The 19,970-nt window shown below is 29.2% G+C and overlaps 1 protein-coding gene across 2 annotated transcripts in view; it reads right to left on the reverse strand.

Moving 5' to 3' along the window:
- LOC107443669 (uncharacterized) overlaps window positions 1-19,970 on the reverse strand; it is a 243,519-nt gene that overhangs the window by 28,462 nt on the left and 195,087 nt on the right. For both annotated transcript variants that reach the window (XM_071182455.2, XM_043050220.3), the window contains 2 exons: window positions 3,574-3,736; window positions 2,250-2,453 (listed from right to left, as the gene is read on the reverse strand). In XM_071182455.2, coding sequence (XP_071038556.2) covers window positions 2,250-2,453; window positions 3,574-3,736 — 367 coding nt within the window. The remainder of the gene's footprint in view (window positions 1-2,249; window positions 2,454-3,573; window positions 3,737-19,970) is intronic.

Consider the following 19,970-nt stretch of genomic DNA (forward strand, 5'->3'; position numbering starts at 1 on the left):
CTGTTCTACCGTGAAGTACTCGACTTGGCTCGGAGTCCTTCTACCGAAGCAGGGGAGCCATCCCCTCTGCAGAGGATCAAAATCGTTCTTCTCACACCGTCACCAATTGCCTATGGTCAGATCTTGTGCGATGTAAGCCAACAACAACAACAACTTCACTATTACTCACGCTTTTGATAAAATTATGCTGTTTTTTTGTAGCAGCTCTAATTGCAGTACTCATATAGGAGGGCCGGGATAGCCTGGTCGGTAGGGCGCTGAGCCCATATCCAAGAGGTCGTGGATTCGATCCTCGCCAGCCAAAGATTCCCCGTGTAGTAAATGGTGACTGATGCACGTTAAATCTGTCGAGTCTCAAAGTCCTCCATGTTCCCACAACAAATCAATACCTCTGGGGGTACTGATCCAGGAGTTTCCTTGTCTTCTGGATTGGTTCAAAATTACAAGGCTACGGAGTTGAACGTAAGTAGTTGCAAACCCATGAAATTGGATCGGCTGTTCAACGACGGTTATAAAATAAAATAAAGTACTCATATAGAATGTTAGTAGAGGAAAAAGGTCATCTCACCAGATAAAAAAGTAATCTTCCTTACCTAACTGATGAAAAATTCTCATCTTTATCAAGTGGCAGTCAATCGACATGGTTATTTTTGTATACCTTCATTTAAGCCTGGTTATCGTTAATAAATCTAGATTAATAAAATAACCTAATTTATTGAGAATAAAATATACGAAATTTTCTGTGAATTTTAGTTTATTTTTAAGTTTTGAAGTTGGAAACGTTTTTTAATTGTAAACTGTTCTCGACAGTTGACGAAATACGCATCCATCAAACATTAATTATACCTTTATTTAATCTTTCTTCCAGTCAAAACCAGAATTCATTTAATTGGGCTCTTGCAACTTGAGAAGAAGATGATCACTGATACACAAATACGTGATCTATGACCTCAGCGTTAGTTGATCGTGTATAAACAAAGAGGTGTTAATGTCAAGCAAAGTCTCTCCACATAAGTCAAAGTTTTAATCAACGCGAAGTTGATTAAATACAACACCGTATTGTCCGTCGAATTTGTTATAATATAATTCTTTATTGCCTATGCCTTGTACTTAATTCTGATTTATTACTTGTTTGTGTATTTGATGGTAATCTTTATATATTTTTGCTTTGTTTACCTGGCAACTTCGATGCATAATTTGTTTTTTTTTTTTGTGTTCCACATGGCTTCATGACAGTCTTTGTGTTAAATAGAAATATAGGAACTGAAATTCTTGTGAAATAATATAGAACTAGGAGGCTCCGCCCCCTGCTCGCTAACGCTCGCCAACCCCCGAGAATTGCTACGCAATCCTATGTGGTTCACGCCGTGAACCATGGCTCGCTGCGCTAGCTCGCCAATGAACACAATGTTCTAGCACAAAGACATAATATATTATCATCAAAGACATAGTATTTTATCACCAAAGACATAGTATTGTACTTATGTAGATGAATTCTACCAATGTTCTTATTAGCTTTTAAAAAAGTATTTTAGATTGTACATGGTGAAAAAATCAAAACATTAGCTAAATAAGAAACATATTAGCAAAATAAATTATCAAATATTGCTTCACTAATATTCTGCATTTCAAAGCGTGAAAATTCAATGCGTAAATAAACGCGAAATATAAAAAAAATTCAATGCGTTCAATACAAGCACTTAAACGTTTTTTAGACGTTTAGGTAGCTCCCAGTAGAAAAATATCAATTCAACAGCGGCCTTTTAAAGCATTCTCACTTCAATTAATTAATTCCTAATTGAGTTCAAATTAAATATTGTCATGTTTTCAGTGCATGAATCTGAATTGAACAACCTGATAATGCTCACTCTGGTTATTGTTATCTGGTTGCTCACTACATGCTCTTGCGCAAAGAATCCAATAAATTAAAAATGAAAACTGTTGCCAGCGCGAGAAAAGAAATATCATCGGTTTTATTGATACATACATACATACGTACGTATTAGCGTTTTATATAATATAGATAGATGTGCAACTTAAGAGAATTGAAATAATCAGGATCGAGATACCCACTCTACGTCACTTGCCGGCATCACATTGTTATTTTTATAATATTTAATCGTAATTTAGCATGCTTGTGAATCTCGATGTCAATAAAATAGCTTAGTATAAAATGGACACAGTTTATTTTGGAGTAAGATTTAAGCATTTAACGAAGCAAAATATAAGTAAGCATGAATTTCATTTACTTGATTGTCATCAGGGGAGAAAACAGCATCGAATGCAAACATTTTTGGGGCAGCAACGCCAGCGTGTCTTTCACCCGATGTTTCCTGCCCGCAGACGGTTGGGTCGTACAGCGTTACTTGCTTTTTCCGGCTGTCCATGGACATGTAGGAAGCATCAACAGACCCCGACTCACTTGATGGACACATTCGAAGCATTACTTTCACCTAAAAGTAAATCGTAAATATAATTATGTAAATAAATTGAATGTATTGATACAAAGCATTTCCTTAAATTGAATTGCCTTTAATGTTATCTAATAGCTAAATCAACAAAAATCCAAAATAAAAGGCAACCTTACGGCTAACGTTGTATTTTCATTTTCATTTGGTTGGCATTGAAAGGTAGAGAAATTAATCATTTTTTGAACATAGTAGAAGCATTAGTATGGCAAGCTTGTTTCGTTAAAGTTTGAATTAAGGCACGCAAAAAGCTTCATTCACTTCAAATTAAAAAAAAGAAAAACAGCAAAAAAGACTCATTTTTAGCTCCTTCTGTAAACTTTGTTTTTGCCTTTTTATTTTCAATCCAGATTTGGCCATGCTCTCACATGCAGCATTTTGCTTGTGTTGAAAACTTAATGATCAGACCAACCTTCACTTTTGAACTTTTAAGAACAGTATTTAAAAGTTTGCTCAAATAAACTTTGTTTCAGTGATGGTCATCAAATCTAAAATAAACCTTTAGAAGATAAATTTATTTTCGGTTAGAGAACGCTTTGAACTCTTGCTTTAGGAATGATGATTTCTCTTCGATTTTACAAGGTTTTACTCGTTTTGTTCTGTAAAGCGACTTCAATTTCGATATAGAAGGGTTGTTTATGCAAGCTTAATGCAAACTTTACAGCGCGTAAACTAGCATACTTAAATTTAACATTGTTTCAAGCTATCACTGCTTATTTGCTAATGATTTACAAACCCTGTTGACTTTTTTGATAAATATTGTTATTTACACTAAAATCAACCTTACTCTTCTATCTGAGAATGTGTCTTAAATTATCGAAGGTTTGAAGATATAAATAAGCCAAGCCAAACTATGAGCAAAACAAAACTTTCTAGTATCAATATAAGTATCAACAATATGATACAAGCCAATTTAACAGTATTGTCCAAAGCAGAAACACAATTAAGTTCCTATCTTAATGTACTCGTAGTACATAAAAAAATAAGACTAACTTCTTTCGAAATAGCCACTTAGAGAGACATAAAAACAAACAGCCAATTCCAGAACAATCTAACCCTTTGGAAAGACTACAGTCATTTGGGCATGTCCACTTTGGTCACTCACCTTTCCCACGCCGGTCACTTCTTTGCGTCCAGTTATCCTGAGTAGTCCCGGGGGTACTGGCGGTGGATGTGTCTTAATGACATCCCTGAAGCTTGTTCGAAACACCGGCCGCTCGGGATCTCGTTTCTTCTTTTTCGCCGATAGATTCAGTCGTTGGGCAGCCCTACAATAGAAAAATTAGCTGAGTGATTTATTTCTTGGACAAGTTTGGACATGCTTTGGACGCTAAAGTAATATTAACAGGACAAAGAATAAATAAGATAAAATAAATTATAAGTGTTAGACTCTGTTGCTTTTCGATGAGAATAAATTTACTATTTAGGTCAAGCATAAAATTTAATATTCATTATTGTTTTAAATGATGAAAAAAAAATTTAAACTTAAAGTTACTACCCATCCTTTTGAACACACGTGTTTCACAAAACGCTTTGATTATTTATCAAATATCGGATTGTAGGTTTTGTCAAAAACGAAATTGCTCCTTATTCAGCATTTAAAATGTTCAATTGCTTACCATCAAATGTCTTATTATATTTACAATTTCACGAAATCCAGTGTTTTGTCAAAAGCGCAATTATTTTTCATGCACCATTTTGATCCATGCATAGTTACGGTTCATGTCTCCAATTTCTCTCCATTTAGTGTTATTTACATTTTTTCACCAGTCAGTTGTTATGGAGTATGCAAAATTTCTCCTCATCTAGTGCTTCATATCAACAGTTGCCCCCTCCCCGTTACTGCTTTGTCACCTTAACAATTTTACAGCATCCAGTGTTTTACAATATGCAACATTTCTCCACATATAGAGCGCAATTGCTTCCCTAGTGTTTTGTCATATTCAGAATTTTTAGTTTATTCCTATAGTTTTTGTCACAAGCACAATTTCCCTTCATCCATTTTTTGCGTAAGCAAATCTTCAGTCTATGCAGCGTTTTTAACCTTAACAATTATTATGTAACCAATTTTTCACCAAAAACACAATTGCTGTTCACCCAGCTTTTTAATCAATGCACAATCCATATCCATTTAGTTTTTTCCCACATGAGAAATTGGTAACCCTACGCCGTTTTACCATATGCTCTCCAGCTAGCATTTTGCCATAATGCAGCCATCTTGATTTGTACATTATGAGAAAGTGTTATACCAATGAGAAAGTGTTGTGTCAATGAGAAAGTGTTATGCAATGTGTTATACCAATGTGCTTCGAAAATTTTTCAATTGCAAAATGACTGTCTAATGTAAAATGTAGTAAATAATACTTAAATGCCATATCTGCTACCTTAACATAAAAAATAATTAAAATAACAGTATCCATTGTAAAACTTCAACAAATTGATGCTGTCCTCTATAGAGGACAATGATAAAATACGGGTTAACAATTATTATGTAACCAATTTTGCAACGAAAGCACAATTGCTGTTCATCCAGCATTTTAATAAATGCACAATCCATATTCATCCAGTTTTTTCCCACATGAGTAATTGGTAACCCTACGCCGTTTTACCATATGCTCTCCAGCTAGCTTCTTTCCATAAGGCAGCTATCTAGTTTTGTACATTATGAGAAAGTGTTATATCAATGAGAAAGTGTTATGTCAATGAGAAAGTGTTATGTAATGTGTTATGCCTATGTGCTTTTGAAATTTTGCAATTGCAAAATGGCTGTCTAATGTGAAATGTAGTAAATAATACTTTAACACCACATTTTCTACCTTAACATGCAGTGGAAAGATACGGTTTCAGGCTATCTACTCCATATTATAACAAAGCAATCGTAACTTTAGATTTATTACTAACTGATTAAAAAACACTTAAAGGATTTGCTTAATTTATTTAATAACAGAAATTCAACATTAAAATTTTTATGGTTTTGCATTTTGAAACAGTTCATTTTGAACACGCCAGCTAATAGTTCGCCATAACTTAACCTAATGAAACGTTTTCCCCGTTTTTCTTCCTTACTCGCAGCTCGAACCATACCTCACGCTACCTAACATTCCTCCCCGCTGAAAATTGTGACAGCCATTTTTCCAATAAATAGCCCTCCCATAAAACAAGACGATGGTTTTCTGAAGAAAAAGAAAGAAAAGCTGATCACCCAAAAGAACATTTATCAAAATAAGATTTTTTTTTTTATCCTCTTGGGCTGGACGGAGGAGGGGAAAACACCAGCAATGGCTTCTCTTCTGTTGGAATTTAAAGAATTTCTAGAGAAGGTGAACGTTTGTTAAATTGAAATGAGAAGCACATTTATCATGCTTTTTACGGCATTTGGTAAGTATATTAGAGTTATATACGTTCAGATTTTTATTTAAGCAATCTGATTCAAAAGCTGTGAATCGAAAATCCGATCTTGGTGAATACACAAAAAGTGAAGCGTTGGCATTTGCATTATAAAAGACTTACCTTTTTTTTCTTACATTGCTGCATTAAAAATAATGTGTAAATATTATGTTTTACGATTTTGTTGTTTTAGTGTCCACGGATTTTCAAAGAACATCGAAAGGATTGAAGTCGTCAGCTTCGGTGCCTTTTGGCTATGGAGAACAGATCTTATGTTGTCCTCAAGAGGCATCATTCCCAATTTCAGAAAAATTTACACTTGTAAGAAATCTCACAAAGTGTAAGTAACTATTACTATTTCGTAGCTTGAATATCCTTTTTTTTATATCACTGATTTTTTTTTATTTCAAAAACCCTCAATAATACATTATAAGTCTCATTTGAAAATAAAAAATCGCACGCAAAGTCCCTCAAAAAATGAGAAAAAAATCGCAATACATTGAAACATCTAATGTGGAGAAATTAATGCTACTGTTTTTAATAATACGAAAAATTTAGATTGATCAAAATGATAAAAAGAATTAATGATTTAATAAATTCTGTTTTTCAGAAAAAAAATTGACTAACTAGTTTGGAAAATCACACAACCCATATTTGGTTCGAGAACTATAAATTTGAAACATATCTTCTAAAGTATTTTTTTTTGCAACTACATTGGACGTACAAAACTTCTAGGATCTCTTACTCAACGTTCTCCCTAAATAATTGGAAGACAAGCCCCCCTACCCTATTTCTCCTAATACAGTTCCTATACATATTCTTAAACCAGAAAAGAATACTTTTCTATAAAGAGGTATAATCATATGTTTTTATTTTTAATCTTTAACACTTGTACATTTAAGAACTAATTTTAAATCATACAATTATGAAAAAGTTCACACAGAAAATTGTTTGTAATAGGACTAATAAGCTAAATCTGGAACTTGATCATTTAATAACCGTTAAATTTACTAAATCTTCATAGTCTAAATTTAAGAAAAATGAGCTAGGGATAGATTCATCTAAATGTTTTGATACATTTTCGGACCAACAGAGCAAGACCATGAAATACATATTTGAGACAAAATTATGCATTGAAAACATACAAGTAATCTTTTCTAAACTTCTCTGAATTAACTTCCCTGAAGGGAGAATTTATATCCATGCCGGAAGAGGGAATCAAACCTGGATTACTTTACTCATTGACTACCGTACAGGTAGGTAGGTCTGAGGAAAAATTATAAATAACAGTAACTTGTAATAAGATTGATGAACTAAATATACCACTTCCTATTTCATAACTCTTGAACGCCAAAAATAATCACATTTTAAAATGAAAAATGCCCAATTCATTTCTATTTCGAGATTAATATTAGTGGCCTACTTTTTAAAGCTCAGCATTCTAAGTTAAGGTTGCAAATAATACTTGATTGAAACCATCTCTTCTTAGTTTCAAGTCAAACTTTATTTGTAAATAACATACTGCCTTCTTTCTAGTGTCTCTAACTTATCGAATATTGAGAGGTGGACGTTCTATCAACATTTTTCTTATCTGGACATCCAATATGATCCAAGAATATTCGTGGCCTTGCATTAAATTGACACACAATTTCGACATCCAATATAGTCCAAAAATATTTGCATTTTTAAATGAAAAAGAATTAATAATCGGATAGCCATTTAATTTTTATTTCGAGATTAATATCAGTGGTCCATTTTAGAAAATTTTGGCATTTTAAGTTAAGGTTGCAAATAATGCGCTCAAAAGTTATGATTTAAACCTTCTCTTCTTAGTTTCAAGTCAAACTTTCCTTGTCAATAATAAACTACCCTCTTTCTAGAATCTCTAACTCCTCGAGTATTGAGAGCTGTACAATGTGCCAGCATTTTTCCGATCTTGACATCCAATATAATCCATAGAATATTCGTAGTTTTGCAATAAATTGACATACAGTTTCGAAATCCAATATAATCCAAAAGCATTCGCATTTTCAAATGAAAAAGAATTAATAATATGATAGCCATTTAATTTTTATTTCGAGATTAATATCAGTGGTCCATTTTAGAAAATTTTGGCATTTTAAGTTAAGGTTGCAAATAATGCGCTCAAAACTTTTGATTTAAACCTTCTCTTCTTAGTTTCAAGTCAAACTTTCTTTGCCAACCTTCTTTCTAGGGTCTCTAACTCATCGAGTATAGGCTGGACTTTATAGCTTGACATCCAATATAATCCATAGAATATTCGTAGTTTTGCAATAAATTGACATCCAATTTCGAAATCCAATATCATCCAAAAATATTCGTATTTTAATTAATAATCGGATAGCCATTTAATTTCCATTTCGAGATTAGCATTAGTGATCTAATTTAGAAGGCCCTGGATCTTAGATCAAAGTTGCAATTTATGCACCAGAAATCCTTGATTCAAACAATCTCTTTTTAGTTCCAAGTCCAGCATTCCTTGCCAATGATATACTACCTTCCTTTCTGGGGTCTCTAACTCATCGGCCATCGGAGCCGGACATGGTGCCAGCATTTTTCCGATCGAGACATCCATTTCACGCCGCTACAACTCCTATACATCTTCCTCACTCCAGAAAAAGCCATACCTTTCTGCGAAGGAGGTAGGCAAGAAATAAAATATCAAAAGAGATATACACTGTAAGACGACTTTGAGAAACTTTCAGGGACGCATAAGTGATTGGACCACGGAACAGAATAGACTGCCACATATATTTTATGACTGTATAAACGGCCTGGCGTATCTTGGAGGTAGGCATGACCCTGGCTCGCGGATGGAATAAAAAAAATAAGAAGGAATTCGGAATAAAAATAGAATGAATGGTAGATATTAATGGATTTTGGAGTGGACCGTGCAGGGGCTGTTCGGAATGATGGATTGGTAAAGTAGAATATACAGGCTTTTAGTGAGAAGGCAGAGAAAAAATTCCTGCCAGTAGTGTTTATTCTGATACAGATGATGAAGGATGCTATAAATTCTCATGGTGAATAGAAAAATTATTCTGAATAATTTTTATAGCTGGAATTTAGCTTCGTTGCCGAGTTTTTTTTCTCTGAAACAACAAAAATTAATCTTTTCTAGTCTTCAAATCGTTGTATTTCATAATTCGTTTTGCATTTTAATTGAGATACAGAAAAAAAGTTTATCGAAGTAAAGATAAATAAATGGTATTAAAAAAGGGTTAAACTAATTAATTATCTTTGCTAATTTTTGCGAAGACAAATAAATAGAAAAACGAATTGGAATGATGAGTTTATTTTAAATAGAGTTGAAAAAAAATAGAAAAAATAAGTTAATTTCAAACAAAAGTTCGAAGTAGGTGTTAAAATTATATATTTAAAAATATTTTTATCGAAAAAAGTATTTTTCTCTTTACGAAGTACGTAAGCATCAGGCACATATGTAATCACGAAGGTTAAATATATATATTTTACTTAAATGAATAAAAACTGCAATATTTATATATATTTATTTTTTTATAGTTTGACGATATAAATTATAATTATCAATCTTATTATTTATAGTTAGTTATAAAAAAGTTATAACAATTGCATTACTAGTAAATTAATGTTTTGAATACTCTGGTTGTAGAGATTACATTTAATCATGAAGTTGAAATTTATTTCACATTGAACGGGAAAAAACTATACTATTTCAAAACAATATCAGGAAAATATTAAAAATATTACTCAATCAATACTGAAAAACCATATTTCATGACGTCAGTTATTTTAAGTTAAATAAGCAACTAAAGAATATTGAATACGTTTTAATGCTATTCCATATTTTCATAGATAAAAAAAGAACACTATAAGCCTCTCACTCCTTTGGAAACTATTTTAACTAATTCAGAAAATGGCTGGTAAAACTTTATTTAAAGCAAAAAAACTTTTTTTAGTAAACGCAGAGGAAAACAATCTGATAAAATTGTCGTACTCTATGGTACCAACATTACTGTCAAAAATATTTAAAAAGAAAAATATTTCTGCTTAATTAAATCAAAATATACGACATTCATTTGGTAACTTTCCCATTCAATTGGCAACGATTTATCGAAAAAATTCTGATTTCAAAATTATAACTCTTATTACCCCACATTTAGAAAAAAAATACAAAACTGAAAAGTAAATGTAATCGAATAAATAGTTTTTACATCATATTATGAGATACCATTATAAAATTAATAAATTAATTTTACAAAATAAATTTTACCCCATTCACCAAATTTTATCACGTAGTATAAAATCATATTTTATTGTTTATTTTATCAAAATTATTACCAAAGTGCTGTGATAAAAATTACTATCCAATCCAAATGTAAATCAAATATAGATTTACATTTTTTACGGGTGCATGATCAAAATAAACACAGTTTTTTTATTTATTCATTTCGGAAACGTGCAAAAAAAAAAAAATACGACGATTCAATGATTTTTTTTTATTTAAAATGGTCCATATATACATAAGAAAACCTTTCTCTTCGAGCAGAATTAAGGGTTAAGCTGTTACAAATAAGATACAGTAAATTAGTATGTCTTATTTAATTACAATTTTTTTTAAAGCAAACAAAAAATGAAGTGTAGAATTTTACTTCATCATTTATATAACTATAAATTTACATTAATGGATACATTAAAACTAATATTTATCATTAAAATGAATAAAAATTTAAATTATTTTTACGAGAAGTTCAATATGTTAGTAGAATAATTAAGCAGTGAACTTTTTTTTTCAAAATGCAAGGAAAAACTGCTAAAATTCCTTAAGTGATAAAAACAAAATTTCCAAAATGTATATCTTTTCTAATACTAGAAGCACGCAATTTAAAATAAAAACTATCGTTGAGACAATTTTATGACTACCAAACAAAAATAAATATAATGTAGTAAAACACTCGCTTATCTTTCAAAGTATTTATTAAATTTATGCTATAATAACTTTGTTTAACTAACTGGAATAAAATTAGGCATTACGATACTAGTATGTTAATTTTTAAACTTGAAAGTTTAGCTCTTTAATCTTTTTCGCTACATAAATATAAGAAACGTTATAAATAATTGCGTAGTAAAATGACTAAAATTATTTAACGCATGGAAAATAAGCTAAAAAAATTAAGAAGAAACTGAATAAGCTCTTAATGTATTAAATAATTATTATAATTACTTTAAAATCCTATTTATTTCGTAATTTATCGAATTTTTTTGTCGTCTGTTATGACGAGTATACTTCAATCTAAAATGAAAAAAGTTCTTCCTAGGAAGTAATAGCTTTGATATTTTAACTATTTCTAAACTATTTCTTGACTAAAGAGTGGAAAATATATAGTAAAAAAATACTCTTTTTTGTAACTATGTAGTTTTCGAAATTTTTTTATAGTTATTTTTTTAATGATTTGCAGGTGTGCTAAATAAATATAAAATGTCGATAATATTATTTGGTGTATGATATCCGATTTCAAAGAATAACTCCATTGTGTTTTTTTTTTTATCTCTGAACTGCTTTGACATGTGAAATTATATGCATATTTGCTTTTAATTAAAATATCAGTTAAAAAAGGGAAATATTTTGCTTTCGATAATCTATATCTGAATTTCTTATTTCAAATTTTAAACCGAAACTTAACTCAAACTTTTACAGAATTTTTACCGAAAAAAACGTTTTGTCAGAAATACTAGAATATAGCAAAATTTGTGCTTATGGTTTTATAGAAACACCGAATAGCACGGTAAATGCTACAGAAGCGCTTTAGCAATGAGGCTGGTAAAATTAATTGTTTTTTTTACATCTGTCAACCTCAAAATAACCTCAAAAACGCCTTACTTTTTATAATGTTTTGTATGTTTAAAAACTACTGTTTTTAAATAAATAAATTTATAGGTTTCTTTGTTAAAGAAAATATTTAGAATAAAATAAAAATCTAAAATAATTCTGAATAAAATACTTTTATCATATTAACGATAATTTTCAATTATATTAATAGGAATTTTCAGCTGTATGAATAATGACCACATTACCACAATTGGTCACGAAAGTGTAAAGCCTTGACCTCCATGATTTCCTCCGGATCATGACGGGCAGTTAGGGGAACGTTTTTTTTCAGCCGTATGAAATTGAAATTCCATCTATATAATGATTATTCCCACAATATTAAAAAGGCATTTCAACTTATCGAGGTTGCTTTTCTTATAATATGAAACTGTTTTCGATAATTGAAATAACTAATTAATTTATAGCTAGTACTGCATTGATTTATATCTTTTTTGAAAATGGTAATTGAGCATAGTGGATTTACTTAACTTCTTATGCCATTAAAATAAAAGGATAAGTTTTGGAAGGTTGAAATCTGTTTTGTCAAACGAGAAGGCATAGTAAAAGGTTCTACTGGAACCCACACAATAATAACAGTCTCGGGTATAACTGCTAGTTTTGAGTTATCACCACAGCAATGAAAATATTATTTGAAAAATATTTATATTTTAAATATTATGAAATATTATTATAAATATTATGAAATATTATTATATATTATAAACATTATAAAATATTATTATAAATATCATAAAATATTATTATATATGATAAACATTATAAAATATTATTATAAATATTATAAAATATTATTATATATTAAAAAATATTATAATATATAATAATATATTATAAACAATACAAAATATTATTATAAATATTATAAAATATTATTATATATTATAAATATTATGGATTACATACATCATATATTACTACAAAATATTATGGATATTAAAAATATTTAAAAATATTTCATATGAATTTTCATTTCGTTCAGCAAATGCAAGAAGAGCCCCTAACTCGTGATTGCAAGACAATATTCTTTTTTATCATTATTTTGCAATAAACCATTTAAAAAAATTCAAAATATTTATATAATTTCGATCATTTATTGCTACTGATACACATTGTTTTGTTTTGTGAGTAGTTTGTTAAATTTTAAGACATATGACAAAATATTTATATAATTTATATCATTTATTGTTACTGATACACATTGTTTTGTTTTGTGAGTGGTTTATTAAATTTTGAGACATACGACGCTCATAAGCAGGTCGATTATTCTGAAAACAATTCTGATCTTTCTGCTTATGGCAAAGCACTTTTCATAAGCCAGAACATAAAAAGAATAGCCTTTTGGGCAAAGAAAAATTCTGCTGACTCTTTGACAAAAAAGTACTGGTTACTTTCACACCGAAAAAAAAATCGGACAACAGCACACAACAAATTTATATTTGCCATCGGTTCTTTCAAAGAAAATGCCAATCGAGTTATTTAAGAGAAGTGCTCTTGAAGAGGAACACAAGAGGCTGTCTCTATTGGCCGCTGTCTTTTATTTGCAGCATCTATTTCCGATAGAGCCTATTTTTTTTCTTCTTTATTTCTCTTTGTTGTTTTGGCAATGGCTAGAGAGAGAGTTGAGACATTCTCTGAAGTGGCCAATCGAGTGGGGAACAGAAATCAAGCATGTATGTAAAGGAAATTCCATTTTAAGTTATACATTGTATTTGGTTATACGATTGCTACTATATTGAAATGAAATAGTTTTGATTCAGTTTCGTTCGAAATTTAATTCAAAATTAGTTTCAGTGCAGTCGAATCTTGCTTTAACGAACCTCTATTTGCCGAATTTTTGCGATTTAACGAATTTTATGAAGTTAATGAAGTAGATTTTTAGGAAACAATGAATATCGATTCTAACAGAGAAGTCGATGATAATGAATCTATATTGAAAACTGATACTTTGTACTGTTAGGAAACAGTGAATACTTTCCTAAAGCAGCGAGATGTAGATGAAGGAGTATTTTCTTCTCTTTATGACGTCGAAAAAGAACTTTTTAAAGTGAGAAATCAAGAAAATAAGCAAACCTTACTCGTGAAATGCTTTAAAATTTCAAAATAATCACCGCGTAATCATTCGCTGTATTTTGAGTTACTGAATGAAAAGTGTAAGATTTCTATTTATTTTGTGCAATTGCTTATTAGAGATGTTTGAATATTTCATAAGGTTAGTTTTTTTGTTCATTTTGCCTCGACATTACGAATTATTCCCGATATAATAATATTTTCGGTCCATATGAATTCGTTAAATCGGATTCCGACTGTATTAGTATTTATGTTTAAAATTTTAAAGAACCATAATTTTTTTCTGAACGAAAAAAAAAGGTTTTTAATGAAAAAACTGTGAAGCAATGAGATGAATTCCACTTGTATGTAAGGGAAAAAATGATCATCAGAATTCAGCTAAGAGTTAAAAATGTTCTATGGTATGGAGATAAGGAGATGGATAATGTAAAAAAAGTCAAATGTCAAAGTCGAACTCTGTAGTAAAAGTTAAAATATATATATAAAATAGAAAAAGATTAATTTTAATGAGAGGACTTTAGATTTAAAATATTTTCTTACAATCAATACAAATAACAAAAAAAATGATAAATGAGCACTAAAATGCACATTGCAAAAAAGTTCAATGCTTTGATTTTCAGTTAAATAACATAAGTTTCTTTCATCACTGTAAGAAATGTTTACTCAAAATTGAACAAAAATTTGTCAAAATAACTCCGAAACAAATTATTGTAGTATTTGGAAACCCTGTGTATTGAAAATTTAAACACAATATACTCATTTTTAAGCAAAATAAGTAATCTAAATCTGGCGTGGAAAGAGAAATGTTTGTTGACTTCCAGCAGGACTCAAACCAAAGACCTCGTGGATTATAAAAGTATGCTCTAATCATAATAACTGTAAAACGAGAACCAGTGAGAGTAAGAAGTCCTATACATATTCGATTAACTTAAAATTTAAGATTTAGCGAAATAAGCAAAAGATAAAATTAAAATTATCAATTTCAAATTCGATTATTATTTGTTATTTCGGAACTATTTTGAGATATTTCACTCAATTTCGAGTGAATCATTTTGACATTAATCTTGCAGCAATGTTTGAAGGGCGGTCAGAAAAACCTAAGTTTTAGTTTTTACAATTCTGTTGTACGAAAAAAGATGCTTTAAGTTAAAAGAAGAAAATTGATGCAAAAATATTTTAAACAAGTAATATAATAACTGTACTCTTAGCGTCGAAATAATTTTTGAAGTAAACAAACATGTTTCGAAAATTTTAGTACTAAATTATTTTATAAATAAAACAGCTCAGCCTATTTAAAAAAAATGTTTTCATATTGGTAGATCTTAAAATCCTCTTTTCTTTTTCTCGAATTTCGATTCAAATACTTAAACATCTGGTGAAATTAGAAATTATTTTTTTTTATTATATTTTCCTTTATCTAAATGTTTTCCCACCATTTTTCCGTATTAATAAGTTTCAAAAATTTTATATTTTTTTCAAATTCAACACCAATATAATTTTTCTTTGCTTTTTTTTCAGTCCTATTACCTATACCATAGAACAGCCGCTTCCAAATGGTGTTTCGTGGAACTGTAGGGTTTCGTGGAAGAGACACATGGGTTCTGAGATTTAATTTTTTTTTTAAACCCCGTATCAACTTTTGAAATCCGATTTTATAATTATATACAATCAAAACAATCCACCATTTATTTAACATTTCAGTTATTTTTGTCGTTTAAAGAAATTAGCAGTGAAGAAAATAGTGATATTTAAAAAAATGCATTTTCTTGATAACAATGTACTGAATAAATTATTAAAAAAGATTAGTATTTATAAAAGATTTGCATTAATATTTCCCATCAAACTTTACAATTCAAAGAAAATAATAAAATTCCACAAAAAAATGCTTTTCTTTGCTAACAATTCTCAACATTTATGACATTTCATTCAACGTTTGTAATTCATTTTCATTTCAACAAAAAAAAAATCAGAATTCAGCATATTTATGTATCAATTTTCAACTTATGCACGCATTAAGAACAATATCAGACCCGAGAATTCAATTGTCTAACCCAATACTCAATTTCCTACTGCTTCCTTACCTCGGTACCTCAGTTCTTAGCTTCTCAAAAACATGCTAAAAGAAAATTTATAGTTTTACTCTTACTGAAACATTTGAGGACGTTTAAACTTTCTGGGGATTCCATTTCGGAAGATCTCAGCATAAACAGAAACGACTTTCGAAATATGGCACAAAATCTACTAACTAGAAAACCATGGTAATTTAAATATTATATAATTTAGTTATTCTGAAAATAATATTTTTCTCTCGACTTAGTAGTTCTGTGATTTGTATGAAGCTTTTAAATTTACATTTACTTTATATTTAAAAATAATGCAGTCAAGAACATGCAGGTCTCTTGGTATCGTATGGCGAAATTTTTGATAGCGTAAGCAAACACGAGAAATCTCATAGTATTATGAAATCTATATAAGATGCATTTATTAAGATTTTGAGAGATTATACCGATTTAGTAATATTTTTCTGTGTATTTTGGCTAATTGTTTAATGTTAAGGTACATAAATGCATTTAATAATTTTAACAGTTTGTGTTTTTTGAATAATTTTGAAATTTCACCCCCAAAAATTTTACATTTTTGAATAATTAATGTTAGATTCCTTTCGATAATTATTTATTTTAAGTGATATGCATAATTAAGATATGTTTGAAACTGATGAATCAGCATGCAGAGGGCTTAGAAAAAATTTCGCAATTTTCTCAAATTCCTTTTTTTTCTAAATTATTATTAATTCTATTCATCATTGTATTTAAATAGACTATAACAAAACAATATGTATGTTTGTGCCTACATTAACATTTAAAACACTTTAGGTACACTACACTAAACTAACATTTGGTAACACTTGAAATATTTATATTCATTTGCTTACGTAAAACCTAAGGTCCACGTATGTGTACCTAAAAATGTTTTCCCCTGGCAGTACAATTCCTTTATCTTATAATTACTTATGGCAGCAAAATGGCAGCAAATTACTTATGACAGCTGTGAAATATTATTTGCTATAGTCCTTTATACATTTGTAATGAAGAGGTAAAGACTATAATTAATAAAACAATAAAAGAATAACATCAATATTTTCAAAATAATTTGTAGTGTTTCCTTGGTTAGGTTTAGAATTTACTAATGTACTTTTTTTTATATATTCGGAATTACAGCAAAATAAGGTTAAACATTTAGGGTTCCGTAGACAAAAACGATTGGGAATCGCAGCCACAGATCATTATTTTAATATTCAGTATAAACAATTACGGATCAAATAACGGTATAAAGTAAGGCCCTCCTTAAAATCCACTTTTTTAAACTAATGACTTAATAATAAACATAATAAAACTATAAATCATTCGGACTTTAAACTAATAAATTGATAATAAAAGTGTTTTTATTGCCCATATTCGATAAAAAAAAATAAGCATATTACAACTTTAGTTAGTATTGTTTAGAAATAACACTTTATTTAATCCCATCTCGTTAAAATTAACTTAAAAGACATAAAATATTGCTTTTATATATATTGAAACACGCTAACAAATGATTACTTACACACAGCAAATCCGTAAGGCTTTGATAAATTCTTCTCTACTAGTTACGCTTAACATAATTTACTCAAATAATTTCTGCTCCATATTGTATTTGACATATTTGAATGCACACTCAGCAATACATAACAAATTCAATTTATTTCATCCCATAGTGGAAAATATATGAATATAATCAACCAGAACTGAATTCAAGTACAATGAATGCAAAGTATGTAGCAAATTTATTAATATTTTGAAATTAGTTAGTAAAATGCAAGGTCAAAACAGGTCAGAATATAATAAAATGTATTATGTTTCTGGCTGTATGGGAACAGCTTAGTAAATTTTACCAAAGCGCTTTGGTAATGATTTTGGTAAAATTAACAATAAAATTTTGCTTTATAATGTATGATAAAATTTCGTAAATGTTGAAAAATTCGGCAAATTTATCTTGATACAACAGAGAATAGAATGAAAATCATTTATTCGGTTAAATTTACTTATCAGTTTTTTTTTTATCTTTTATTAAATGCGTGGTTATCAGAACTATAATTAAAAGCACTTTAGTAATGATTTAAGGAAAATCAATAATGAAATATGGTTTAATAATTTGTGATTAAATTTAATGTTTTTATCATGATACCTTAGATTACGGCATAAAAAGTATTTATTCGGTTAACTTTACTTTTCAGTTTTGTATTGTTTACTAAATGCGTGGTAATCAGCAATGAAAAATTTATTAACCAACTGAAAGGAAATATTACCGAATGAATTGTTTAAATACCGTATATTTTGGTTTTATTAACCAAATATTATGCAGTTTGGTTTTATTAACCAAAATTATACTGTGGTTTTTTTTAACAGTAATAACATTATCTTCGTGTATGGTAATTTTACCAGAAATACATAATGAGCTATGAAACAGTTTTAATTTGTGTAAAAGTTGAAACTGTTTTGATTTGAATACTTTAAAGTTAGATGAATCATGAAACATTTTAATTGCAGTAGTAATGAATTATTAAACATGTAATGAAGTATAAAACAGTTTCAATTTGTGTAAAAGTTGAAACTGTTTTGATTTAAATATTTCAAAGTTTGATGAATTATAAAACATTGTAACTAAGGTTGTAATGAACTACATAAATTGTAATGAATTATGAAATAGTTTCAATTTGATTTGTTAAAAGTTGAAGCTGTTGAGATTTGAATATTTTTAAGTGTGCTGGAGTGTGAAAAATTTTAATTGAAGTTGTAATGAACTATATAACATGTAACGAACTATGAAACAGTTTCAATTTGTTAAAATTTGAAGTTATTGAAATTTGAATATTTATAAGTTTGATGAGTATGAAACATTGTAATTGAGGTTGTAATGAATTATATGACATGTCGTGAACTATGAAACCGTTTCAATTAGTCAAAATTTAAAATACTCATTCTAGTAAGTTACTTATTTAGCAACTCCTTATACACTCAATTATTTTGGTATTCACTTTAACATATTAATAAATTGTAGTAAGCAATCAGAAAATAAATGAACGAATTCAAATAAATACGTCTTTCAAGGACAGACAAGTAGAAAAATTTTTTAAATAAACTATAAAATAAAAACTTTTCGTATACATTTTTATCGAATGGAAAAATAATTTTGCCAATATTTTTTATCTCATTCATTTGTCGAAAGTCTAAGTAAACAAAATGAAGAACAGAGGAATATAAAATTATCGTTTTATTTTACGAGTCGGTAAAAAAAAAAATGGGAAACAAAAAACCAAGAATAGTTTTTACGGAAAAAAAGTTCTGAATTAGCCAATTGCACTCTTAACTTCAACTTCCACTTCAACAATTTCACCTTTTTCTCACGTCTTTCATTCTTCGTAAGATGTCTCTTCTTTTCAGAACAAAATTACTTTTTTATTTCGTTTTCTTTTTCTTTTCTGTGCCATTTTGTAACGAGATTTGACCTTGTTAAAGGAGTCAGGAAAGAAATTTCTCCGGAAGTTACTGAAGAAGAAGTTACAAAACTCTATAGAAAGTGTATAAAAAGAAATTAACAGCTCTGAAGAAATGTCAATGAGTTAATTACAGCGAGACGGCTGTGTCAGTGATTTAATTATGCATTATACGCTAGTAATTATGTTATGCTGAAAATACAAAATAAATAAAACTGTTCGAAATAAATTAATTTTTGTAATTATCTTTAACTAGAATCTATTTCTAGTAGATTTATAAAGGTTAACGCAAAATGAAAGTGAACATAATTTTAAATTTAGAAAAGGAAATAATTTACATGAGTAGATTTTGCTCCAGTTAATGATTAAATTTCCTTTCCCTTTAATAATTTTTAAAATATGTCGGCTAAATATAGAAGCACTCTCCCGGCAATAAATCTCTCTTTTTTGACTATCTTACTGTTTGGCAATCCCGAATTGAGCTCTCAATGAGGTTGCTGTCATTGAAGATGAGGGCAGATCTCGTGATAGTCAGACAGTACCAGCGATTTGAAGTTGAAATTGAGGTAAGAAAAATTACCTCTATTCCGGTTAGTTAAAGGTTAGGTACTACAGAGTAAAATAT

This window comes from Parasteatoda tepidariorum, chromosome 4 (genome assembly GCF_982258835.1).
Source record: "Parasteatoda tepidariorum strain Cologne lab strain chromosome 4, Ptep-v5.0, whole genome shotgun sequence".
Classification (NCBI taxonomy): Eukaryota; Metazoa; Arthropoda; class Arachnida; order Araneae; family Theridiidae; genus Parasteatoda; species Parasteatoda tepidariorum.